General features: G+C 39.0%; 1 protein-coding gene across 1 annotated transcript in view; it reads right to left on the reverse strand.

Moving 5' to 3' along the window:
• LOC140940462 (4-aminobutyrate aminotransferase, mitochondrial-like) overlaps positions 1 to 27,575 on the reverse strand; it is a 103,821-nt gene that overhangs the window by 58,251 nt on the left and 17,995 nt on the right. The window contains exons 4-7 of the mRNA XM_073389438.1: positions 25,366 to 25,483; positions 18,982 to 19,031; positions 11,236 to 11,316; positions 10,589 to 10,681 (exon numbers count right to left, since the gene is read on the reverse strand). Of these exons, the coding sequence (XP_073245539.1) occupies positions 10,589 to 10,681; positions 11,236 to 11,316; positions 18,982 to 19,031; positions 25,366 to 25,483 (342 nt within the window). The remainder of the gene's footprint in view (positions 1 to 10,588; positions 10,682 to 11,235; positions 11,317 to 18,981; positions 19,032 to 25,365; positions 25,484 to 27,575) is intronic.

A 27,575-nucleotide genomic window follows, 5' to 3' on the forward strand; every position in this document is an offset into this window, starting at 1 on the left:
CCGTTGGACTAACAAATTGAACGATTTTGGGAGGATGACTCTTACGGAACGAAGCAAGCACCCTCCGAAGCCTCTTTGTCTGTTGAAGAGCAAAGAGCCCTTGCTATCTTACAGAGCAGCACAATTAAAAAGCGAGGCCACTATAAAACACCATTGCTATAGAAATGTGAGCCAGTCCTGCCAAACAACCGCACTATGGCAGGTTCAAGGCTTCACTCAACCGAGAGGAAACTAATTACGTAAATAAGGGACACGCGAAAAGAATTCCACCCGAAGAGGCTAAAGTAACATCCTCAAAAACGTGGTACCTGACACATCTCGCAATGCTGAACCCCAACAAACCTGGAAAAGTCCGTGTGGTATTTGACGCTGCGGCAAAGTTTCATGGGGTTTCATTAAACAGCGAACTTTTGACAGGTCCAAACCTGTTGAACAATTTGGTAGGAATCCTCATGAGATGTCGTAGGGAAAAGATTATGTCATGGCGGACATTAAACAAATGTCCCATCAGGTTTATGTTTCTGAAGAAGATAGAGACTGGCTGCGCTTCTTGTGGAGAGATTTACATGAAACAAAGTAACCAGACGATTATCATATGACAGTTCATGTCTTTTGCTCTGTCGAGTTGCGCAAGCTCTGCCTCACAAAGAACTGCTCTTGACCAGCAAGGAAATTCAGCGACGATGGGATAAACGCACTGAAGAGAAGTTTTTACACGGATGACCTATTGACGTCGAAATCGAACTCAGATGAAGCCATAGTTCTCGTCAAACAGTTGATAGAAAGCCTAGCAACTGGAGGATTTCGACTCACCGATACCCTTTGAGTACCCTTTAACCGTTTTATCGATCTTAAGTTAAATTTCCATACAAATCCATATAATTTGGTTTCCAGTAGGCTGTTTTGATTCTGAGCGTCGTGTGATGCCGTCACTTTAAGCACACTTGTAAGATTTGAGACAATGATCTGACCTAGTAGAGAATTTAAAAACTCATTAGACATTTTCTGACCGCGAATAGAAAGAAAACGTTCTGAAGAATATTTAGAATATTTCGACCTATTGGTTGTAAAAAAAGAGCAAACACGGCGAAAAGCTACAAGGTTTTATTCATGACTGAGGATTTTCAGAGACATTTCATTCTCAATACGTCTTCGTGAATAAACATTGGTGTCCTTTTAAATGTTGGCAGCTTTGTCAAAAAGTTAAAACGTTTAGATTTTTGGTTTGGATAATATCTCATGAAAATTGCCAGAAGAAGCTAAATAATGGCTGAAGGAGAAAGCCTTCGCTTTCCAGCTTTGCAGAAATCCGTTAACCTATTAATCGAGGAACAAAAAAACAAACAAACGTTGTCGAAAACTAGACGAGATGTTGGCTTGCTCTCCGAGTTTCTGAAACCCCAGCAAGAAAACAGAAAAATGGAAGAGATACAACCACAAGATTCAAATCAATGATTTTCTGAGTGAGTTTATAGTTACTGTGAAAGGAAAGATGGGGGCGATTATGAACCGTCAAGCCTCAAGCAAGCTTCAATCGTCACTTGAAGAACGTGAAGTATTCAAAAAGCATCGCCGAAGATCGTGAGTTTGAGCAAACAAGGAAGGTGCTGGATGCTCGTTGCAAAGTCCTGAAAAAAGAAGGCAGGGGAAACAGAACATTTGCAGCCGAGGCTGTCAGCGATGACGAAGTAAGCGTTCATTACGAGAGTAAACTACTGGGAGTCTCGAGTGCCGAGGCTTTAATCAACACAGACTGGTTGATGAATTCAATCCATTTGGATTGAGAGGCTGTGATGAGCAACGTCAAATGTGCTGGACAGAGGTGAAACTTCTGAGGGATGCCGACGGGACCGAATATTTAGAATACTGTGAGCGTCAAACCAAAATAAGAAGCCGTGAAGAGCCTCGGAACATTAGACCAGTTAAACCTAAAGCTTTCGCTAGGCCGGACGGCCTACCCGAAAAAGACCCAGTTTTTGTCCACAAATTCTACCCTGAGAAAAGACCTAGCTCTATGCAGACCGTCGAAGCACCTTACTACCTCGGCATAAATCACAGCAGAGACTCCAGTAAATGCTGGTTCAAGGGGAGTCCGATGGGGGTCAATAAACTTACCTCGTTAATGAAAACAATGGCAGGAAAAGCTGGCTGCGAGCGACGACTAACCAACCATAGCGTGCGAAATCGAATGATGCAAAAACCGTGAACGATAACAATGTTCCTCCAACACACATCATGCAGCTCTCTGGTCACCGAAATTTGCAGTGTGTTAAAAATTACAGTACTTTGTCAAAAGAGCAGCAGAAAAATATGTCGTTGATTTTGAGCGACATTTCAGCCCCACCAAACATTCCTGCTTCAGGCGCATTTAGTGGAGCCGTTTTTCATGGGGGGCACTTTAATATTACATTAAACGCGCTGAATAAGTCACCAAATACCTCGAAATGCTCTGTTTCTACTGTAGCACGGAGCTACAAACGCATCAAGCGAGTTCTTGGCCCGCCTGCTGTACCATTGCAGTGACAATTTTTTGTCAAAGTTTTTCTTATTGATAGTACTATTCGGTGTTTTTGGGGTCATTTAATGATGTAAATATTCCCAAAGCCACTATTCACCGAGATTGAAAAGAATAATTGTTTTAGTATATACACACGAATTGATCTCAACAAAATCAGAGAGGAAACCATTAAAAAAGTACGATTTGATTGATATGGCGCGTTATTAGGGTCAAAATTAACAATGCAAACTTTTTTTTAAGATGACTTTCGAATTGCAACTCTTGTGGCATGATTAATTGTTAATGTAGTTTCTTTTGACATTTTTGCGAACACTTGCTTCTTCCTGCACGTTCCATGGCGTACAAGTGTTTTCCTTTACCATTACTTTCCAATTGCAACTCTTGTTACGTGGTTAATTGCCAATTCAGTTTTTCTGCGAAAAGGTACTTCTTTCTGCACGGTTCTTGGCTTGAGACATTAACATACACAGGCTATTTTCCTAACATAAGAATGACTTTACACGCAAGATTATTTCCGAAATATCAAAACTCTTACCATAAACATTCTTTATAAAGCCCTGTTTCTAATACATCAACGTAAGACACCCGCAAGCGATAAAAAATACCAGCATCGAATTACTATTGAAATTCATGTCTTACCGCAAATTTTCTGCGAATTAACTTACCACGCAAATTTTCTGCAAAAAATCAACCAGGCGTGCCAGTCTTGAAATGTCACGTGATATCAACTTTCCCATGATGTCCTGAGGCCCACATGTCACACAATTTGTCACATCTCTGGTTGTATTGGAGACGTCTGCACGCAGGCAAATCTCTGGAAACTTGGTTGGGTTTTTCTTTATCGATCGTTTCTTTCTTTCCGTCGTTCTTTATCAAGCTCAATAGACAGAACGGCTGTACCGTTCTCGCCAAAACAAAGTACAACTAACGTTGCTCTTGTAAAAGCAACTAAGCACAAAGCCAACCCGGCAACTGACGAGGTTCGTGTGGAGAACCGAAACCATGGTCCTGCCTGATCACAAAATGGCAATAACAAAACAGTTTAAAGAATGTTAAGCTTATTCAAAGCAATTATCAAGGGAGGAACTACGCGCTCCAGTCAAAAGATTCCCACTATCTTTAGAAAAACACTAAGCTGGAGTTTACTGAGTCACAATTCAATTCTCCAAAGTAAAGTTGATGTAGCTTCAGTTTAAGCTGCACTTCATTCTTATAATTTTGGATCTGTAAATCACTATCCGTGATAATTAAACATTCTGCAAAGAAAACTGACGCGCGGGCCGAGCGTGATACAGCGTTGCAGAAAAACATTACACTCACGGACTAAAGAAAATCGCATAGTTATTCAGATCCGGAAGGCACTTTGGAGAAAATTGGAACCCTTATTCAGCCGTATTATTTAAAAAGCTTTACGCTTCAAAAGAGGTCAAAGAAAATGCGCTTGCATCACAGGGCAAATCCTGCCGACCAGAAACAAGAACTACAGTAAATCGATATGTATGTCATGACCTGTCAGTGTGAAACATGCGGCTAAAATCACATTTGCTCAGTGTAAATGTAGAACCTTCCAGAGCATAATCTACCAAGCAGATAAAGACAACTTTATTGAAAAAAACAGCATTTTGGCATGAGGTAAAAGTCGTGTAGGCCTACCACCCCCTTTTATTGCACTGACTCGCGAACTCTCCTCTGTGGCACCTTAATGCCGCGTAAGTTAAGCTGGAACAGCACTCTTCTGTACCCAGCATTTGGGAACTCTGTATGAAAACTTCGCAAAACAGAATCAAGATCATCATCGGATATTTCATTCAGAGTTCCTCGAATTGAAATATTGAATTATCGCAGTCGCCTTTTAATGGTACTGACGCTTACACCGAGGGCCTCGGCGATATCTGAAGTTTTCAGTTCGTATTCGACTAAGTACTCAAGCTGATCATTGCTTATTTCGAACCTAGGATACAGGCATTCCTAACAAAGGACACAGGCTGCCAATTTCGTTCTGCTTCTTCCAAAGCTGACGTTATTTCAGGAACCGACAATTGGGACTTCTTCAAATACATTTTCAGTGGCACTAGCTGCTATCCTAGACAAATGACGCGCTACTTGTTGAAATCGATCAAAACGTAGTCCGCCACATCATCACTCGAATCTTGCTCTAGTCTCCTAGAGAGGTCGATGCGATGTAGACGAAGATTCACCAAAAAATCAGCAGTAGAGCTCATTTTCGATTTCACTACGCGAACACGGCCGGTCTAGATCGAGGGAAGCGATACGAAGGCATCGTGGGATAGATCACGTGACTGGAACGCCTGGTTGATTTTTTGCAGAAAATTTTGCGTGGTAAGTTAATTCGCAGAAAATTTGCGGTAAGACATGTATTTCAATAGTGATTCGATGCTGGTATTTTTTATCGCTTGCGGGTGTCTTACGTTGATGTATTAGAAACAGAGCTTTATAAAGAATGTTTATGGTAAGAGTTTTGATATTTCGGAAATGATCTTGCGTGTAAAGTCATTCTTGTGTTCGGAAGATAGCCTGTGTATGTTTATGTCTCAAGCCAAAAACCGTGCAGAGAGAAGTAAGTTTTCGCAGAAAATGTGAAGAAAAACTGAATTGGCAATTAACCACGTAACAAGAGTTGCAATTGGAAAGTAATGGTAAAGAAAAACACTTGTACGCCATGGAACGTGCAGAAAGAAGCAAGTTTTCGCAAAAAATGTCAAAAGAAACTACATTAGCAATTAATCATGCCACGAGAGTTGCAATTCGAAAGTCATCTTATTAATTTTGACCCTAATAACGCGCTATAAATTTTAGCCTAAAAGGCTCTTAAACCCCAGGTTATTTAGTTGCAGATTTGTACTGTATTAGCTGTTTTTGTTTTCGACATGTCCTATCTTGAGTAAGGGTAAGGGATGAGAACAGTAGAAGTCTCGCATGCAGTATATATACATACTCATAATGTTACCAGGCATGAGTGAAATAACAGTAATTTCAAATGTTCTCCAATTATTGAAGACAATTAGCGATGGTGATCTTCTTGTCAGTCGGAGATGCTTAATACTGGTTGGTTCTCTCAAAATCTTCATTCAGTTAAAGTTATATGTATGATGGAAGGAATAGCGTTATGTATGGTTGGGACCTGAATGTAAAGGAAATAAAGGGTGCCTATGGCTAACTTGTGGATTAATAATTAATTATTCTTAAAATTAATTATTTTAGAAATGAAAGCTGATAATTAACTTGCAATTTAAGTCTGCAAAAAAATGAAAATATGTTTTTACAAAAGCGAAACAAAACAAAACAAAACGACGAGGAAAAAAAAACCAGTCTCCTCCGGAGGGAGTCGAGCCCCAGGCCTTTGGCATGTACGGGCAAGGCGATATCCATCGCGCCACAACAGCTAACGATACACTCTAGCGTTCAATTAATCATATCTAAGATTTTTTTGCCCATGAAATTCTGCCGGTGGACGCTGTATGAAGCTAGTAGAGCTATATTTGTGAAGAACTGAAAGATATATTCGACGAAAACAAGCAGGGTTTTGACGGTAAAAGCCGTACTTTAACTCATTTCGTCGCATTTGAAAAACATATGGCCGACAAATATCATGCAAACCGTCGAGAAGTCTCTTGCTGACGGCGCTGTACAGTTTGCAATTCTCGGCGTTTACATGAGGAGAATCAATTACGATTCAGCAACAGTAAACATTTCCGTTTACATTGAACAAAGAAACATTTCATTTCAGAATGATATTTAATTGAAAACCATGATATTGGGAGTCTTGTCGTCTGAAAACTTAAAATAAAACGCCACTGAATCGGTCTAACAGTTACCAGCGCGTACAAACGACTTATTGGCGAGATCAAGCAAAACTAACTACGAGAGAACGACTGGAGAACTGACAATTTGACTAACAATAGACGACTGATTAATTGTGACAACAGACGGATCGAAACGCACCAATTACTGATTTCGAGTCTTCATAGCCAATAACATCACGGTTTAAGTGACAGACGACCAATAACATCACAACGTAATTGACCAATCAGACCAATAACCAGAATATACCATCAACTGACGTGACACAACTCACTTTGACTCTGAAGATGACTACCGCACAGGTTGTCGAAACGTCAGTCACTGTTGACAACAACAGTCCTATTCAGTACTACGTTCACCCGCACGATCAAACTCAACCTACTTTTGAAATGACTCCCGGGTTCAAACCTTTCACAGTATTTCTGGACTTACTCCCTTTCAGTAAACCTGGAGTTGACTTCTTCATTTGATGGATTCCTTGGAATCTTCCTTAGGAGGTTGTCTTGAATTGGAAGCTCTAATAGTAACTCGGCAGGAGATGGGAGTTTAAGGTCAACAGGGGTAGCTCTCAAACAAAGAAGCGACATGTCAGGGTCAGACTTGGTCATCTTTGGCTCAGGAGGGCTGACTTAACTGGCTTAACTTGGCTTCCGTTAAGCCCATTGCTACGGGGATAGTAAGGGGAACTTGTAATGTGCTTAAAGCCTAGCTTTCGTGCGACTTCTTGGAAGGCTCACCACTTAATTCTCACCACTGTGGTACCGTTGCTTTGTGCTCTTGGTATCTGCCTGACAAATGGGTACTTTGAATAATAATCAGCAACTACGAGGTACTCGGAGCTATCAAGAGCGAGGTTTTGCTGATCCAGGGCTTGCCTGTGAAGCTTAGTTTCTCGCTTGTTTTACGGAATGAATTCGTTGTCTTCGGGCTTTTGATCTACAAACATCAGCAAAATGGTTTTTGGCTTCTTGCAGTACAGAAATATCAGGCCACGAGCTGGGCAATTAGAAGGTGAACTGTGGGTGCCACCACAGTTTCTGGACACCCGCGTTCCTCCTGACGGTTGAGAGTGAGACGGTTGGTTACCATGTGCTCCTTTTCCTTTGTTTTGGTTAGATCTTTCATAAATGTCTCTGCTATTTTGGATGATACTTGAACACGAATGTGAAACTTGAATATGGCAAAGACAGAAGTAGCTCTGGGACTGACGTGAGCTTCGAAGCGATTACAGTATGTTTGTAACCTTCATTTCCTCGTCGGTTAGGTCGCTCACTCTTCGTTGCTTCAAAGATAAGCAGAAATATTGGACTCAATGCTAGACTAAGGCATTTTACGCCATTCTCAACACTTGAACGTGTTTACCGGTCCCCCATCTATCCATCTCTGTCATATGATCTTGTTGCCTGTGGCATAACTGATCGATCCCATCTAGAAAAACATTTTGTGCTCCAAAAAAGAGTAGCTCGTCTGATAAACTTTGCCAAATTCCGAACTCATGCTATCCCATACTTTATTTCATCTAACTTAACATCATGCCAATGTCTACGCTACATTTCAAGATCTCTTCTATCCTAATGCATGATGTTTCTAATTCTGCACCGCCTAGCATCAATGGCATTTTCACTCTCTCAAGTCAAGTTCATAATTACAACACCCGATCCTCTTCAGCTGGTAATTTTTATGAGAAATATTCTGTTCTGAATCATCACAAAAACTCTTTCGCTAGCGTTGGGGCTAAAATTTGGAACAGTATCCCCGAAAATTTGAGAAAACTCCCAAAGCATGCTTTTAAGAAACAAATACACAATCCATTACCACTTGATCTTCAACGACAGGATAGTTATGCTGATTTATAAAATAACTGAGATAGTACGCGCGATCTGATTGGTCAAAAACCTATGGTTTATTATACCGGTTAACTCATAGAAAAAGGCATTCGAAACACGAGCCGTAAACAAAACCAGCTATTGATCTGCAAACAACGATTTTAGAAAGGCTAAAAAACGGAACAAGTTACTTACCCATTCCTTCTTAAAACTAGAAAGCGTTGGTTTCCACATTTTATTACAGAGCGTCACAATTCGCTAATGCCATAGCTTTAAAGGTGACAAGGTACAACGCTGGAAAGCAGTTTCCATTTCACGACGATGCCAAATCTCAGAGAAAGACAATAACTGTGTGAATTTCTGGTGTAGAAAATCTTTAGGACAAGTTAACCATGAGCCAACCAGCAACAAAACGGATAGTTTTAGCATTCTTGATTTATTTCATGTCAAAATTAAATTCCTAAACGTAAGAAATTGTTCCAAAAAGAGATATCTGATCAAGTTATGGTACAAAATCACAAAATCGGCCGCTGTAGATTGTAAACAAGCTGTAAACGATGATTAAAGATGTCAGAGTTTCGCGCTGGTTTTTTTTCCAACATTTGCACAAATTATTCGGTAATATCGATGCCATGACCTAATTCAAACCACCCGACTTCACAAATCGACAAATATTAACGCTAACTTGTGGCTACGGCAAAGAAACCTTTCTCCAGATTTAGATTTCCATCGGTCCACGTCGTTGCCGCAGCATTTCTTGATCATGATAAAGTCCAGAAAACAGATCTTAAACCACTACAGCTTGTAAAAAGTGAATGAAGTCTTCCATTACAACAGCTGCCAGTTCCGTCTGTAAGCACGAAATTTTTACGGATCGACTCAACAAAATACAGCTGCGTACAGTTTGATGTGCAATTTTCTACTTGTAGTAAACAAACCATGAACGTATTCCTTCATTGTACCCTGGCATGAACATGTGTTGATTTTTCCTGTAAAACAGCTTTCATAGGTTATCATGGAATGAGTGCAAAAACTCGTGTTTTGAAGTGCTGCTGTTTGTTGTTTGACTGAACTGAGTTTTGACAAAGTTCGGCGCTATTAAATCGTGAGTCATGATTGGCTTATGGTGACTTTAAAGAGAAGACATGACTTAATCACGGTACTAAAACCACATTTTTTTACCTAGAAGACTCCGTTCTACTAAAAGTTTTTTTATAAAAGCAATAAACCACACTTTCTATGGGTTTACCGGCGTGATAACCCACTTGGGATGTTGGGAGAACACTCGAAAAGGCTCGTGATTTACAAGCTTTTCGAGTGTTCTCCCAACATCCCAAGTGGGTTATCACGCCGGTAAACCCATAGAAAGTGTGGTCTTTTGCTTATATAGACACCCTTATTAATGAAATCAAAAAAGGATAATCTTAATCCAATGTATTGTAACCTTTATTTTTCTACTTATTTACATATTTATTCATTCGTATTATCTTTTTTAACCTCTTTTTCCTTGATGTTGTAAATCTCTTTTATTTTCCTTGTTAAATGTCTTGTTGTATGTAGAGTACCCACACTGCCTGCCTCGAATAGCTCTAATTAGCTAAATGCGGGCAGTGTATATGTTTAATGTATTTCTCTGCCTTTTAATAAAATTGTTGTTGTTGTTGTTGCTCCACGTGTTGTAGATATCTCGTCCCTTTCGCCCGACCCAGATAAATAGGTAGCTGCAATTGTCAGCTTCTTGGTGTGATTTGAGCGGGCCGGAGAACATGAGCTCCACGTGCTGTTTCAAGCGACGCCAGTTTTCCACAAGATTTTCGCCATCCCAGTGTAGCTGTGGGCATTCGATGCCGCTAAGACCCATTTTCCTGTGTAATCGCTTTTACTTTTGACACCATGCAATACCTATCTGTCGCATTGAACAAGCTGTGGCCTAGAGGCTGAGCTTAACCTACCTTTTGAGCGACAGTATGGCCGAATGAAAAACATATGACCGAAAGGCATTATGGTAACAATAGAACCGGAAACATAAACACCGGAAGTGACAGGCTATAGCTAAAGTCATTACACTAACCATCCCATTTTATGAACTGGATCTGCCTCACAGGCGGCCCAGTTAAAAAGGAAAAGGGAAAAGGGGGATAGCAAAACAATCTGATCAAAGGCAATTCAGTACCTTTGTGCCTAGATGTATTTTATACTTTTTTAACTTTGTTAAGACGTGTAATACATTCGTGACCAGATGTAATGACACTTGTGACTTTTGTTACCTTTGTAATCTTATCAGTTATTATGTACGTTTTTGAACTTCTTTCTTCTATCGCATTTGCCAGCTGATTTACCTTTACTACCAATTTTGCAAACATGACAGAGCACTTACATATTCAACTGCTAACGCAGATTATAACTACACTGTTTACAGTACCTTGTAATGCATAAAAGCAAGTTTAAAGGCATTTTCTACCGAGCACGTTCCACAAGCCATTGTTGTAACTTCTGGCAATCCCGGTGGAGCTACCTTTTAAAAATAAATGTAACTTATTTACATGGTTGTAACCTGCGCTGAACAGCCTATAAAGTAATTCTCTTCATTTAAATAACAAAATTCTAACATACCTAAATACATACTTTATTGCAACTCCCTTAAAGGACAATTCAGCCAAAAGAATTACAAGAAAAAGGAGGAAATAACAGTAATATATAAAAATAATAAAATATAAAAGTAAGGAATGACATAGTACTAGCTATTTGCAAATTCAATTATCGATTGGGAAGGAGTCAGTGGATTAAACTTTATTTAATATTGACGCCATTCTAAAGCTTTGCCTCTTGGTAAAACAAGAACCGCTGACGGACAGCCCGATGGCATCTAGGAATGTTCAGCTGACTACTCTGCCTTGCACTTCTCGTGTGATTTGGCTACGTCGGCTGAATTTCTGAGCCAAGTAAAATGCGAGGAATTGTCAGACCCAATTGAACAACATTCAGCATTTACTCATACGGATACAATGACACACTTAAGATATTTTTTAACGTGAACATGATTCATTTCATGTGTTTAAATTCGCTTACACTTAATAAAGCATCTTTTAAATCTTGAAGAAATGAGACAGGTGGAAAGACTCCTAAGGCAGCACGGTTCACAAAGGACGACTGAAAATAAAGCAAGAAATACAGTAACAAAAAATTAACAAGGCTATTCACACACTAGAAAGTTATTTCTGGCAATTAAATACCAGATATTAGATAAACAGCCTTGCAGTGGTACAGTAAAATGATGTTATGAAATAATGGCGACTGTCTGCAAGCAAAGTAAAAAAAAAAATACATCAAATAGGTTTAACGGACAATTTCAAGATCTGCACACTTCAAGCGATATACTAAGAGGTGGACCGCATATGCAGACAAGCCAGCCAACCCTTTAATCACACCTACCCTAGAACCTAGCTGGCGATCAAGCTTGTCTTAATTAAGCATGGCAGAGGACATGAATAGTTATATTTTCAGGACTATTTTAGGTCATGGTAAGCATACACCCTGATTATTTGTTAAACAGGGTAAGAAAAAGAACGCTAGAACAAAGAAAAAATTCCAGGCCCTATAGTTTTATCTTACAGATGTGTCAATAATAAACAAACCCTACGCCACACACAAACATTTTTTTAATATTAAAATCTGTAATTACAATTTAAGAGGGTCGGGTACACTTCTGATGCTAGCTTATTTTAATCTTAAGAATGGCGCCACAGATCATTTTCATTTCAGACCGCGAAGCTTTGCAATTCTTTACCCTCTTAGGTTGGAGGACCTAAGGATATTCTTACCTTTGAACGTCTTTTAAATAAGCATGTACATAGAAGTATTTAGAATGTCATCATCAACATTACCAAATATTATGTAAATACATTTAGGGATATTAACTCTGAATGACATGTATTAGTTACTTAGTTAGTATTTTTTAATTTGCGCACATGTTTTAACGAATCATTTAACTCCTAGATGTAGCGGGGTAAAATAATAAAAGTATTGTACTGTATGGCAATTTGCTTGGTTGCTTAAAGAAAAATCGGCAACTTAGAGGTAAACACATGCAATTTCTGTTTTGGCAAATTTACCAATTGAGAAAAGCAGCGAAACTTAGAACTTCGTGGCAGCCGCGATGGAAAATTGCCACTATATTGCCACTATAGGAGAGCTTTCCGTGAGTTTTCATTCTTGTAAACATCTTAAATTCGAGCTTCAAGACTTCTATCTATAATAAGAAAGGTAACTCTTCACAACCACTTAAATGAAATTTATTGTAGAATACTGATCAAACCAGCTGGCAATTTTCAACGTAAAAACCTAATCTTAATAATTTAAATAATCTTTTCGTCTCACGGAACAGTATGCTTAACAGTATGATCAGGTGATAGTTAGGTATTAAAAAAACTCAACAGCATAATGGTAAAAAAAAGGGTGTTCCTAGAATGCGACTCGTGGAGTTGCGAGTTGCCAGTTGCTAGGTGAGAGTTGCGAGTTCCTAGTTTCGTGTATCCAGTAATGGAAAATGGACGAGCTCAACTTCAGTCAGTCTATTCAGTCAATTTAAAGAAATTAAAAGGTACATCTTGTGACTAATTAACTAAATAAAACGCTGTCGAACGATGACCACGTGCTTGGTCCGACCGCAATATGAACTAAAGATATTGTGGTCTTGCTCCGACCGCCCTGGACCTGAAACTGTTTTCAAACAGTAAGTTTAAGAATTTTGAAAACAGAAGAACTAGAAAAGCTTGCCGGTTGTCCGAGCTAAGTAACAAGTACTCCTTGTCCACAATGTTTTAGTCGACAATCAGACGTTAAATAAAGTCGTTTTTAAAATACGATCTCAATTGCTGTGTGACAGTGTGTGTGTTACGACTCTTTGGTCTCAATGGGTCTCAAACAAACTGTTAAGATTGCCCACGCGTGCTAGATTTACACGTTACCTATACCAAACTCGCAAACCGAGGTAGACACCATTATTTGCGTGACGCCGATTTAGTCATATCTGCTTTAACGAATAATTTTTATTAAGATTCTTCGTTGCTGCTGTTCTTATACTATTGATAGAGCTTAAAATGTGCTTGCTAAATTGAATCACTTTCTGAGAAATAATAATCGCTCACATTTTATTAACCTGCTAACTGGTGATGACCCATCACATGTCGATTGTTAGAGTGTCAATTTTTTATTGAGGTTGAAAATCGCTCCGATTTATTGTAAAATTCATTTTCTATGGAAATGTTTTTTATTATTTTAATCCTCCAACACAGCCACTGCGAAAACACTTTACAAAGCAGCGAACACCAACGGAGGAAATATTTCGCGATTTGTTACGAAACTCTCTCTCTATTTTTTCTTGTTATCCTTGCTAGCATATACGAGATTCCCTATTGTTTCAATATTCTTTGCATGACAATATGTGTTTGTCTTTTACAAAACTCTAATAAATGTTCTTGTTATTCAGTGAAGAGCAGTGTCACCACCATTGTAGTTCAAATATGGACTAATAGATTCCAATCTTAACAGTTTGGTTGAGACCAAAGAGTCGTTACGCACACACTGTCACACACCAATTGCTAAGTTTTTCTCGACACACCTTTGCCTCGCTATGAGGCGTTAGCTAGCTTACGTTGTGCCTCACTTTGACGCGTAACTCAAGTGGTGGTTCATGGTCATGCGTTATTCATCTTTTTCTTGATCGTTGGTGCTGTTTTGGCAACAGTTTTTCCCGCCCCGAAACTGGTATCTATTTTGTGACACTCGTTCACAGATGAAACATTGGCAATTTTCTGTTTAAACTTACTTCAGGTTTGTTTATCGTTTTTCTCAGAGTTTTCAGCATTTTTTTATATATAGGAAAAACTACATTCTAAGATAATCGGATATGTATGTATCATGTTAACAATGTGTTCCGCACACTGTATTTGTTTTTATAACCATAGATCGACCATATTTAACTTAATTCTACAGTGGAAGCTCGATATAACGATGTTTCCGGTATAACGATGAATATTAGGGAGTTTAAGATGCCACTACGGCGACGGCAACGAAAACGTCAAAAAGCAATTGATTAAGGTTAGCAAAACAACAACTCTGCACGTGCATCACGCTTTTTCGTACATTTCTTTGCCGTCACTGCACAACTACGACGAGAATTGCCTAATTTCACGTTTTATCGACAACGTGAACATACGACGACCAATCTCTCTTGTTCTTTTTACACTTGGATATTTTTCTTAAGAATTCAACTCCAGAAGAGTTCGCCTACATAAAACATAGTGATCGAGTTAAGATAATCGCGCTAAAGTTTCATACACCGAGAAGTCACTTTTTAAGTGACGTTTTGCCGCCGTCGCCGTCGTGGTATCTTAAGCTTCCTATTCTATGTCCCGGCAACAGTTACAGTAAAATGTGTGGGACAGAACCCCGATCTTGCTATTTAACAGCTGTACAAGCAGCAGTGAGCTAAACCTCCAAGTAAAGTACATAAAACGTAACTGACGGCATCGGTCTAAAAATTGCTGGAAAACATTTAGATCCGTGTCAGAGGCACCATGGACAGAAAACCCGTAAGTTAAGTTAGGGAGTACAATACTGTAGAAGAGGTAATCAATTTCTGTCGACCTGTAACGTCTTTTCTGCATACTCTTAGTACGTATAGACATTCTTTCGCCTTGCACAGTTTAGCTTTGCATGAGCAGAGAACTTACAGTCATTCTGAAAGGTCAAACCTAATAGTTCAAGAGTGGCATGTTGTGGTTCCATTCTTCTTCGATCTCCTTCAGCAGATTGTAGCGAGAGTCGCCATCTTGCTTTTCTTCCCTTTCCTTTCCAAGAATGGAATGCACGTTTCCATCAGATTCGTCCGATGAGTAATCCGCGCAACTGAGAAAGCTGTTTTTACTTTTTTGGTTGAAGGTCTCGATTGGGAGTTCGAGTCACTTTGCCACAGCTGTTTCCGGCATTTTCAGCTTAAGTGAAGCATCGGTGATGCGTTTATTAAGCGTTCCCGCCCAAAGGTCACTCTTCTTTTCAAGGCCTTGAATGGCTTGCCACATAAGGTTAGGATCTATAGTACCGATACCGGTGGTGTCAAGATCACTTGTTTCTTCGCTGTCGACATCTCGTAATGCATTTTCATACTCTTGCCCGCTTAAGTCAGCCTCTCACTTACCTACCTACTGAGGATCCGCCATGATCGAATGCTTACCGCACAGTGATCCAACTTTGGCGACGTAAACTATGATGAGGCAGAATTCCATTCCCACATTTATGCGACTTGTCTCTCGTCTAATTACACAGTGACAAGTGCTTACCGTTGTATCGTAATGCGTATGCATGCTCTTGTACTAATGTTTACATGAGGGGACAAAAGTTCAGATTCCACATGTGCACGTAAGCGACTTGACATTGGTTCACAAATATAAGATCAAACGGACTAAAGGGTAAGTAACGGCCTAATAATAATATGTAGACTGTCCATGCGTCCTACATGACAGGACTTGTCCTACATGGGAGCAAATTGAATTTAGTTGACGTAATATAAGATTCACTGTATTCATTAAACAACTTTTATTTCCATAGCAACCGAAAATGTTTCCAGTATGTCCCAGTCATTTGCGATACCATTCCCGAAGATGTCCCGCCCCACTCAACCGGGCAAACTCGGTCCCAGGACCGCACGGAAACAACGACCACACCCTAGAATTGGCCGCTGAATGCAGGCTCATGTCTGCTGATCTCTGGTCATGTACTGTAGGCTGAAAGTGAACTGTACGAGTGTACACCATTACTGCTCACTCGTTCGATTTCTGATATGCAAACGTCAACAACTCGTCGATAAAACCGTACCCGCGCGCTTTCCATGAAGTATTCTGTATGTATCCTGTCAACTGTAGAACATTTAATCCTTAATTTGCAGCTTATCAAAACGGGATGATTCCCGATCTAATAATATACATGAAAAAATTCCTCGATTGTGATTGGCTAAGAGGAATGCAGTTTTTAGGTAACACGGTGCAGAAAAAAGGTAATTTAGTGCAGAAAAGACTAAAAAACGTGACATTCTGATTGGCTAATAAACAAAGGAACTCACTGAGAGCCAATCAAATGCGCCATCTAAACGGCGCAAAATTTGGATCTACTCCGGACCAAAGGGCCCGTTTCTCGAAAGTCCCGGTAACTTTTCGGGCCCGACTTGCTAGGAAACTACCCCATTTTGTTTCACTAACTGATAGTTTTATCATGGTAGATGCAAAACTATTGAAACCTCTATCTTGCATGTAAACATCAACAGCTTTACGGGCCCGTTAATTATCGGGGCTTTCGAGAAACGGGCCCCAGTTTCGAGCAAAAACCGCAATGGTTGGCGTTTGCAGCACATTTTCTTTTGCGACCGAAACAACTGTAGAGGAGTTGAAAAACTGCTCTAAAAACGAAAACACTACGAAAAGCACTGGTTTTTGGCTCTCTTTTTTGGAAGAATTGGTGCGTAGATAAGGAAATTACTGATGAAATAGAAAATTATGAGCCGGCTGAGCTTAACACTTTGCTCGAGCATTTTTATGCCGAACTAAACAATACAAAAAAGGTGGAGATTATGAACCAGAAAGCCTTTAATGATAACATCGCTTGATAGACACTTAAAGAACAAAGGCTGCACCCTGTCCATTGCACGTGACCGAGAATTAAGTTCGTCCAAAGAGGTGTTGGAGGACAAAGCGAAACAGCTTCGCTTGGCTGGCCGCGGTAAGCGCCCAAACAAAGCTCAGCAAGTATCAGAGGAGGAAGAAGAAATTCTCTGGAAGAGCGGAAAACTTGAGGTAATAACCCAGAATCTTTAATTCAAACACATTGAACAATTCCACGAACTGTTCAGCCCGTTTCTTCACCTTGCAAACTTTAAAAACATCGAGCAAAATGTTGTTTTGACTGCACGTGTGATGATATTTGCAGCATTTGAATAACTTATTTTTGCACGTAGTTACGCGGGTTGACTCCCTATTAAAGAGATTTAAAGCTATCTCGCAATTTTTCCATGAATATTATTAATAAGTAATCACATGTTTTTTCTTGTGCAATTTGGAATAAATAAGCACTCGTAAATCTTTCAAAGGCTAACAAAATTGCTTATTTATTCCAAATTGCTCTCGAAATTATGTGATTACCTGTACTAATAGGACTGCATGCTGTACAGTTTGGAAATAATTAGATGAAAAAAATTCCGAGGACAGCCAAAATTGGACGAGGCCGTAGGCCGAGTCCAATTTGGCAGTCAGAGGAAATTTTTGAATTTAATTATTTCCAAATTGGACAAGCATGTAGTCCTCTTACTTACTAATTATATAGCTGGTTAGTTAATCCAAAAAAATTGCACAGTGGAGCCGTTTGTAGTTGAAATAAAAACACTCTGCAAGATCTAAAAGAGGTTTATTCTTATGGAGTCATTAAACTTATTCTTTACAAATAAACAAACGTAGAACTAGTATTGCTCTTTCATGCTTTGGCATTTTGTTGCCAATTAAAATTTTGAAAGCTCCTTGAATGATCTGAATGATACGGTGCTACAGGTGAAAACAGCAATTGCGAGTACAAAGAAGACAAAGCAACAACGCAAATACTTAATTTACGGTGATTCCCTGGTTTTGCACTGCGCATTGCAAGATGGCCGCCATAAAAAAGAGCATGTGAAGTAACGTTATTAAAATGAATTTGACTGAAGAGAAACGCTTTTGGAATTTTTGCTTGCGGTTGTTTCTTGCCGAGGTGAGACTCAATGTGTTGGGAATGTGCATAACGTAAGCAGTACGCGTGTTGCTGAGTTCGACTTCCTTACGGTGAACCTCGATAGTGGATGTTTAACTTGTGCTTACTCACTTTGATTTTCATTTAAACGCTTTCTTTATCACATTGTGTTCTAAATGTGATATCTCGAGTACAGTGACCCCCATTTTTTATTTCATGATTTTAATAAGGACAGTGCTTGCTTTTGATGAGAAAAAAATTGGCACAAATCTATGTTCAGTTTTTTGGCAATTTTACTCAATTGTACGGATTGAGCCATCAAGGGTCGAATAGCGCGTGTCCAATTTAATTCTACTTTGGAGCGCAAAGTAAAAATAAGGGCATTAAAAGGCATTTTTCTGGTACGTAAGTGGATAAACAATACATTAAAGTCAAATTCTGTGCGGTACCACATGCATCATGGAAAAAATCTCTCCTTTTTACCTCAAACGATTTCCGCAGACTTTGTCCGTTTGTTTTTGTAATGCCAAGATCTAAACAGAATTATCATTGTTTTCTTATTCTTGTCCAAAATTTCAGTGCTTGTACATCAAGAATCTATTCGTCAATTGTTTCCGATACAAACTTTTATCAGGTTGGTCATACATTTTCCTTTTAAATGGCCCAGACAAGAAGCCAAGAGTGTTGCCGACGAACCGCCGTCAGCCAACGAAACTTTCTTTGGCGCGTTGTCACAGGAACTTTGCGCTGATTATCTAGTTTGCATTGTCAATTGTATTTTCTGGCATTTGACTGGCTCAGACCAGCTGTCCTATTTTTCTTAAATTGGACAGTTTGCCTGTTTGTAAAGTAAAGCCCCATCTGAAACTATCCAAAGTAATCCTTAATTGGACAGTTCGTAAAAATTAAAGAATAATAGCTTTGCTGACAATATCGGATTAACTAACAGCTATATAATTAAAATAATAACTCACGTAAGAATTATAATGACGTTGTGAGGGTTGGATATCACTGAACCTTAAAATACACAATTCATATATATCTTACCACATTCTTTGGATCTTGTAAAGCTCTTACTAAAGCAGGGTGGTTATAACCTGTCATCAAAATGAAAACAATTGGATTTTTTAAAACAGAACAACTCTGCCTCCCAGTTTGTGAAGAAGTCTTCAATATATGGCACAAATGTTCTGGGTTTCCAGTAAAGGTACCCAAATTTTCTGTGAGGTGGATAAAACAGACTTTTGAGCCTCTGCATATTTATAATTTTTAATCTTAAGGTTCAGACGGATCAATTTAGGTTTCTGGGAAACTGCCCACCGACCCCTCCCCTATGTCATCATTTTGCCAAAGTGAGAAGTAAGTGTTAATGTTAGCTTAGGGGAGGGGTAGGTGGGCAGTTTCCCAGAAACCTAAATTAATCCGTTCAGACAAGTAACAGTTTCTGGTGGGAAACTTCGCACCTACGCCAAAGTGACAAAGATTATTTTATCAGATTATACCTGCATTCAAAAAAGACTGTTAATGTGAAAGGTTTGAACCCAAGAGTCACTTCAAAAGTAGGTTGAGTTTCAGGATCGTCCTGATTTAAAGCTGGTTTACTAACTCAGGAAAGACGCCACTGAATCGTAGCCAACAGTTACCAGCACCGTAAAAACGACTTATTAACGAGGTTAAGCAAAACTAACTACGAGAGAGCAACTGACAATTTGAGAAACAATAGACGACTGTTCGTTTAACTGTGACGATAGACGGATCGAAACGCACCAATTATTGATTACGAGTCTTCATAGCCAATAACATCACGACTTAACTGACAGACGACCAATAACATCGCCACGTAATTGACCAAGCATATCAATAACCAGAGTATAATACCATCAACTGACGTGATACAAATCACTTTGACTCTGAAGATGACCACCGCACAGGTTGTCGAAACATCAGTCACTGTCAACAACAGTCCTATTCAGGACTACATTCACCCGGACGATCAAACTCAACCTACTTTTGAAGACTGCTAATGTTCTGTAGTTTAAGACTAGAGAGAATGAGCTATTGAGAGAAAATCCCTGAGTCCCATGATAATGTCCCATTGGGGGCAAAATTTCACTTTAAGATTAAAGATTGAGATTTTCTAAAGGCTAGTAGCCTAGCACACTCATTTAAAGTAACGAATATTGAATACTGACACACCGTGAAAACCAAAAGCAAAAGTTATCATGCACGAAATACGAAACCTTTTATGAGCGGCTGGCTGCTAGTTATTTTGTCTTTTCTTCAAGGAATATTTCGCGTTCAGGAACAGTACACTTGCTTTTGACAATGATCCTTGATTTTAAATTGCAATGCTTCTTCTTAACGTCTAATACTTGCTAATAGGGACCTTAAGCAAGGAAGACGACGACGGCAGTGAACACGTTGGTACAAAAATGAATTTGCGTTCTTTTAAACTTAATCGCGTCTATTTGGACCCGCTCAATAGGGACCTTAAGCAAGGTTGACGAGAAGCCCTGAGGACGACGACCGGAAGTGAAAATACCGCTTAGCCTGCTAATGCGCATGCGTCACTCGTCGTCCACGTGTTCAGAGCGTGAAAACGCCATCTTTGCCGTCCAGGCCGAACGCCGCGAGAACATGAGTGAAAATTAATGTATTTTCATCTTGTTTAGGAAGAGAATTTATGTTTGGCTTTTGAAATGAAAGTTAGATATTCCTTAGTTTGTAATTTTTGCACAATATTGAATCTTACTATGATTTTGAAACATGAAAACTTTGCAAACAGTAAAAAATTCGGGCGTTGTGGGATCTGCATCTGGTAAGCAAAACATTCAAGTTAAGAAGATGAAATCGAGAATTAACAAAGTGATTACTTGTTTTGTTGTAAATTTTCATGCCGTTAAGGTCATTTTAGAGTCTAATTTTCCGAAAAATTAACTTATATTTTGATGTGAATTTCCTTAGAATGGAGTGGACAGAACTGCATGACTTGAATCTTTGCGAAGAAGTTTTAGTTGTTGAACTTTGGAAACGTCCTTACCGCAGTAAGGAAAGAGGAGATTCATGGAACGAAATAGCCAACAATTTAAATGCCTCTGATCATCCTACGTTTAAAGTATCAAATAGAAGTGTCAGAGACAGGTTGACATTACTTCAACAAAAGTACAAAGCGAAAATGAGAATGGAAGAAGCTGACTCTGGGATAGACTGTCAGGAAACAAAGCTAGACAAAGTGTAAGAAGAAATCATAGAAAAAGAGAAAGCGGCCACAGATGCGAGAAGCCTGCAAGATGATAGCAAGAAACCTGAAAAGGCAGCAGCGGAGGAGCACCGCAACCGAGCGGTTGAGCGGTTGGGTGAAACCAAGAAAAGGAATGCTGAGAAACAAGACGAAAAAGCCCAGACGGCGAAGAAATCTGAAAGAAAAGTCAGAAAGAGAGAGTGTGCTGAGAAAGGAGGATTTGGAGTTGAGACGCCAGAAAGGAGCTGAGTCAAAAGGAGGATATGATGAAAATGCTGGCATAACAACAGCAGCAGCAGACTCAGGTTATGCTTTGTTTTCTTGCAAAAGGCCAAAATAAGAACAGATAAATATCCGCTATTTTATCCATCCAAGTGTTGGTTTTTCCAATTTTGTTGTTACTGGAAGTTTTACCATGAAAAAGTGCTGAGACAGCATGCATATTTTCCAGACATGCAATAATGCACTGTTTGTATTTGAAGGTACATTTTGAGACTGATTAGTGTTGTTGCAAAACCTTAAATTGATTAAATTCAAGATTCATGTTTCAAAGTTTTAAGTGTATTTTATGTGCATTTCTGTACATCTTGTCTGACTGGCCACAATCTTCAGTGTTGTATTTGAAGCTACAACATTTCTTAGTGATTAAATTTAAGCTTTGTGTTTCAAAGTTTCAAGTTTATTTTACGGTTATACAGTGTACGCCCATCTTGCCTGACTGGCTACAAAATGAAGCCTCCTGTAGCGGTTGGAATTGAGGGGTTATCTGTCAAAGGTGGGAGGGTCAGAAAATATGAAAAAATGTGTCAGAAAGGAAAAGGGCGACATTTTTCCTCTTCCCCTCCCCTTCCTCTGGTAAATAATTAACTCCTAGTTTTGTAGTATGATTGGAGCATTCGCCAGCAGGCTTCTGTCACCAGTTAATGCATCCCAGATGTTGTGCCTCTTGGCTGGAACTCAAGTTTAAACAAAACAATCTTATAAAGCAGTTTGTCACTTATTAATACACTCCTGTATCAAATTAACCTGCCTTCTCTTGATACACCCAGAAAGAAAAAAGTAGTCAAGGAAACAATGCATTGCTATTCACATGAAACTTTCATTATTGCACTGACATGTCATTCCTCTTTTATTACCGGTATATTATTTGAATTACTTTCAAGCAAAGTAATCTTGTAGTGTTGGCGGATCTAAGTTAAAGTATTGCGATGTCTGATTTGTATATAGGCATGTAAGAGCATTCCTGAGAATTGCACAAACGACCTACATCCTTCCTACACTACTAAAGCTAATTTTTGATTCTTTTTAAAGTCCATAAACTTAAAATAATTGACAATGTCATTAAACAGCCATTCTACGGACTCTCGCACTGTACTCATAGACTGGTTAAAAGCAATCATTGGGGCAGTAAGGGCTCTATTTCGGAATAGCGTCTGTAAGTAAATTCTATGAGGGCATGCCGGATCGCCGTACAAGCAAAACGGATTGCCAGCTGGTGAATTTGCAAAGCGTTGCAGGTCTTGAAGAAGACCTGAATCAGCTAGCATGCCAGTATCGTGTTTACGACCCTCTGAAACAGTAAAAGGAAGTAAAACATACGTAGGGAACTAAAAACGCTTCTTGTACAGGTTTGTCACATAAGCCTCTGACTCTTTACCCCTGACACTCTTCCAATATTTCTTGTTAAAAAAAATACTGAAATTGAAATCGCCCACTCTCTCTTTGTACAAACACTCCCCGCAAAACTTACCCACTGGACCATATAGGTTACCGATTAAACCATTGGGTAGAGCCACACACTGGCATTTTAGAGCGTGAACCCTCTTGTGGCCGTTGTAGATGACTCTTTGGTGCTCTCCTGGTCTGCATACGGGGCGAACTGTCCCATCAACGAACGAATCAACGAATCAACGAACCTAAAACAATTATGTAAAGCAGCTCCTTTTTCGGCAATGGCGTTACTGTAAATCTGTAATGCAGCTGGATTAAGCACCTTGTGGTTCCACGGTGTTATGCGATGTCAGTGAGTGTTACATATAAAATCCAAGACGTCATTACTGACCACACTGAGAACTGGTACTGTATCTGCATGGATAACTTAATCTTTTAAGAAGAATGCAGAGACCTTCCATTCCGTCAACAACACCTCTTTGATAGCATCTGAAGCTATCAGGTATTTGAAGAACCTCTAAGAGAATTTGCAAGTCGTGCTTTCTAAATCTACACTCTGTCAAGCACTCGGCATCGTTCGTCTCATCGAGGGAAAACCTGTCGTATTCCTCGTACGAGAAATTGGGATTTTTCGGCATAAATTGCTCGTGTAGTAGCAAAAGCTCATCTTCATCTAGAATACCGTCCTCATAACTCAAAAGAAGTTCAACTTGGATCTCGTGAAAAGAAGACATGATAAAATTATTGGACTGTTTCTCGATTTTCACGATAAATGAGCACTGTTTTGTTTACATGTCCTCGTCCGCACTTGAACAACTCTACTCGTCGTCGTCGTTGCTAAGGTCCCTAATTGCTCGTTGTGGTCATCAGTTATGTAGGCACACTGCTCACTATAAAGAATTGACCGAAACGGGAAACCGTCTGTGGCTTCCAGGTAAGCAACAACAACAACAACAACAACAACAACAACAACAATCTTCAATGAATTTCATGCGACAAGTTACAGTTGTCTCGTTCACACCATTAGCAAAAATGCCATTCTAGGCGGGACAATAATAGGTTACAATTATATTTACGGTTATAAGAAATAACACACAAACACTCACACATCCAAATAGAAAAGAGAGAAAGAAAAGAAGGGAAGGGAAGAGAAAAATGAAAAAAAAAAAAGAAATTGAACAAATAACTAATTAAACTATAAATACGAGAAGAGTATAAATAGGAAACACTGTACTATAAACTAGAGACTGACTCAGGCATGGTAAAATAAAGGTAGGAGAATCAAAGGATAATACATACGTTACAAAAAATCGTAGAAAACATTCAAGAAATAAGCAAGAATCTGCTCAAAATAAAGCAAGTTATGGAGCACCAAGATTCACGTCCATCGTGGTCATCTCATGCAACTGTTTAACAGATTGAAGCATCTGACCTGATTTGTGTTCACCCAGGCCACTTTTCTTAAGGATTTTACTCAGGTTCAAAAAGAGGAAGGAAAATTCGTCGTCGTATGTCCACGTCCTCCATAAAACGTGAAATTAGAAGGTTTCGCGTCGCAGTCGTGCAGTGGACGTCAAAGAAATGTAGTAAAAAGCGTGATGCACGTGCAGAGCTGTTGATTTGATCATTAAACCTGTTGTTTTTTTGAAGTCGTCGTTGTGGTCGTCGTCGTAGTTGCTTAAGCTCCCTAGCCAGAACGGTTTTGCTCATTGGTAGTTAATCTGGCAAGATGTTTCCACGCAGAAATCTTTTAAGTCATTGGCGAAATTAATAACAAGTTCGCACGTCATATCGCTTGTGGTGCATGATTGGCAGTGAAATGAATTACCCGCCAATTTTAAATGACATGATGCCACTCTAACCGACCAGTAAGGTGGCACCCTTAAAATAACGACACAATATGACACAGAACCAGGAATAGGTTACAAATAATTTTCATCGAAAGAGGGTCATGTATGGGGGATTCAACATCTTAGGTCATTCTCCCTTGTTGAAGACCAATATATAGCATTCTAAACAAAAACATGATTAGGGGACTGGGTCTCTTTGCATGTATTGTGGTGGGTAGGTATTGCCTTGTTGATATTAAGCCGATGGGGCAAGAAGAATGGTGGAATAATTCAGCATCATTTACTTTAGCTCAAGGACTAGAAACCTGACTGGACTGACTACCTTGCACCTGTGATTGTCAATAAGTTGCCTGCAGTACAATTATGAATAAAAACAGTAATAATGTAAACATTCAATCCATATTAATAACAATTATCTCTATCAAATAGTCATGGCATTTGAAAAGAGGAGGATAGCCAAAGATGAATGTTTAACATAATTATACAGTCAACTCTGTCTACGATGGACACCACTCTGGGGGTGACCCTAATTCTTTGCCTTGTAGGGGTGTCTACCTTATAGAGAGTCCGTGGCAAATGAAAGGTATGTGTCTGTTTAAGGAAGCTATCCATTTTATAATGGAATTGGTTAAGAAGAAAGAGTTGACTGTAGTTTTATTCTAAACAAACCTAAAGGAATAGAAGCAATCTGCTGGAAAACATCTAATAAGATGTTGCCATCGGCATCAACGATGTAGTTTCCTTTGCTCTTCTCAAAGTCAACAAAATAAGGCATGCCCTTAGTCAGCTGCAAATAAAAAACAAGGACAATTGAATTATTTTACTTTTGATCAGCTGATTGGCAATTTTTTGCAATAGACTTTATATACACAACCACATGTACAAGAAACTGTGACCTTTTAGATACACTACTTTTGTAAGATGACACTGCGGGCCACGCCGGTCAGCTGAATCACTATTGAACAATATAATAACGAGAAAAAGATAGTTCTTTATACAGATGGCCTATGTCACACTTAATGGTTTTGAATAGGGCACTGTGCATGTAAAAAATAAAACACTAATTATGCCAAAAAGCTAATATTAAATATAGGAAATTGAACTAAGAAAAATTTCACACCTAAAAAAACTAGAATAAAAAGACCTAGAAGGTACCATTGAGATTTAAACCTGTTAATAACTAATGATATTCTTAAAGCATTACTGAGGAGGTTTCTTTTCTCCACAGAGAGGGTACTCCAATCTGATAATTCACTATTTAGGGATCTAAGCAATCCCTGAGTTAGTATTTGGTCTAACCCTTGAGAGGGTGTTATGAATGTGATGGTCTAAGCCACAGATAAACGTACTGTTACATACTGTCACTGTCATTATTAAAATTACCGGTCATGCAAAAAAAGACAGCATTGCTTTTGTCTTCTGCTTAATATGATCTAGTGCTCTATCCAGAACTATCTCGGCTGCTTTACTCTGAAGAACTTGGATAAAATCCATTAAAACTTTGTTGTTTTTGTCATCCAATAAGATATTGAAGAAAAAGGGACGGATGATCATTGTTGACACATAGATCTTCCTTCCATAAACTGTGAGCAGATGTTTGATTCTTCCTAAGACACCTAACCTCTTCCCTATTTTACTTTGTAATTCAGGCCAATGTGGTCATACCACGTGAGATACTGGTTTATGGTCACCGACCTGAGATACTTGAATTTAGCAACATTTTCTCTTATTGATCATCGTTAGCCACAAGAGCTATATCATAGTTTGGGGGGAAATCTCTATTCCTCAAAAGCTCGGCTTCTTGGAGATTTCCCCACCACAGTCACCCCTTCCAATTTGTATGCTCGTTTTAAATTTAATATTAATTAACGTATTTATTATCTTTTTTATTCTAATTATAATTTATTCTGTGTGGCAAAATAATAAAATAAAATAAATAAAATAAATCATTAAATTGACAATGATCATAAACTTCAACTCGGCAACGTTTAGTGTCAGCTTGTTGTTCATGTAACTGTTGTGGTTCAATTTTAGTTCTGGTTCATAATTTTTTAAACCATATCATATTTTTCAAACCAGTTTATTATATTTTTTGAACAGTTTATTAAGTAACTACACTCAGTGAAACAGAGTTACATTAGTTACATTGTAACGCCACTGATTATAGTTATTTCTTAGGGTTTGTTTCAAAGAGCCCTCTCTCATGTGAAAGTTGATCAGTTGGATTAAAAAAAAAAAGAACCGGAAAGGAAAGTGATTAATGGTCATAGTGGGTTGTCTCAGAGTTTTTTTGGCTGCTCCTGTCATGCATCCTTTGTTTATACCTTCTAGGATTTGATCTGTAAAAGCGATTTAGGCAGTGAAAGTTGAGCACTTCAGTAAAAAGCCAAACTGTGATCATAAAGACAGTCTGTTTTCTTCCATATTAACTGAACATGTGCTGATCTCTCTATCACCTTGCTTAAGACATCAGAAGCATCCTTCAACAGGCAGGCACAAAGGTATTATCTAGTCCAACAAATTTGTCAACAGATTTAGATAGGTGTAATGTAATAGACTGCTAAGTATGCTGGGATTGATTTACCATGAGCTTTTGATAATGGCAGGCATGTTATGGTCGCAATGAAATAGGTAACTTGAATTAAAACTGTTTGTTCGGATACTTTATTACTCGTATTGGCATAACTGCATTGGCGACAAGGATGGACAAGAACGTGTTACCAAAATTCAATTGTTTTCTTGACCCATCAACGATTGGCCCCCGATGGACACGATGGTTAACTTCATTCAAACTGTACGCCAATGAGAAAGGGCTTATTTTAGATGCAGCAAAGGCAAATAGCAATGCTACTTCACCTGGCTGGGCCTGATGTGCAGGA

This window comes from Porites lutea, chromosome 6 (genome assembly GCF_958299795.1).
Source record: "Porites lutea chromosome 6, jaPorLute2.1, whole genome shotgun sequence".
In the NCBI taxonomy this organism is placed as follows: domain Eukaryota; kingdom Metazoa; phylum Cnidaria; class Anthozoa; order Scleractinia; family Poritidae; genus Porites; species Porites lutea.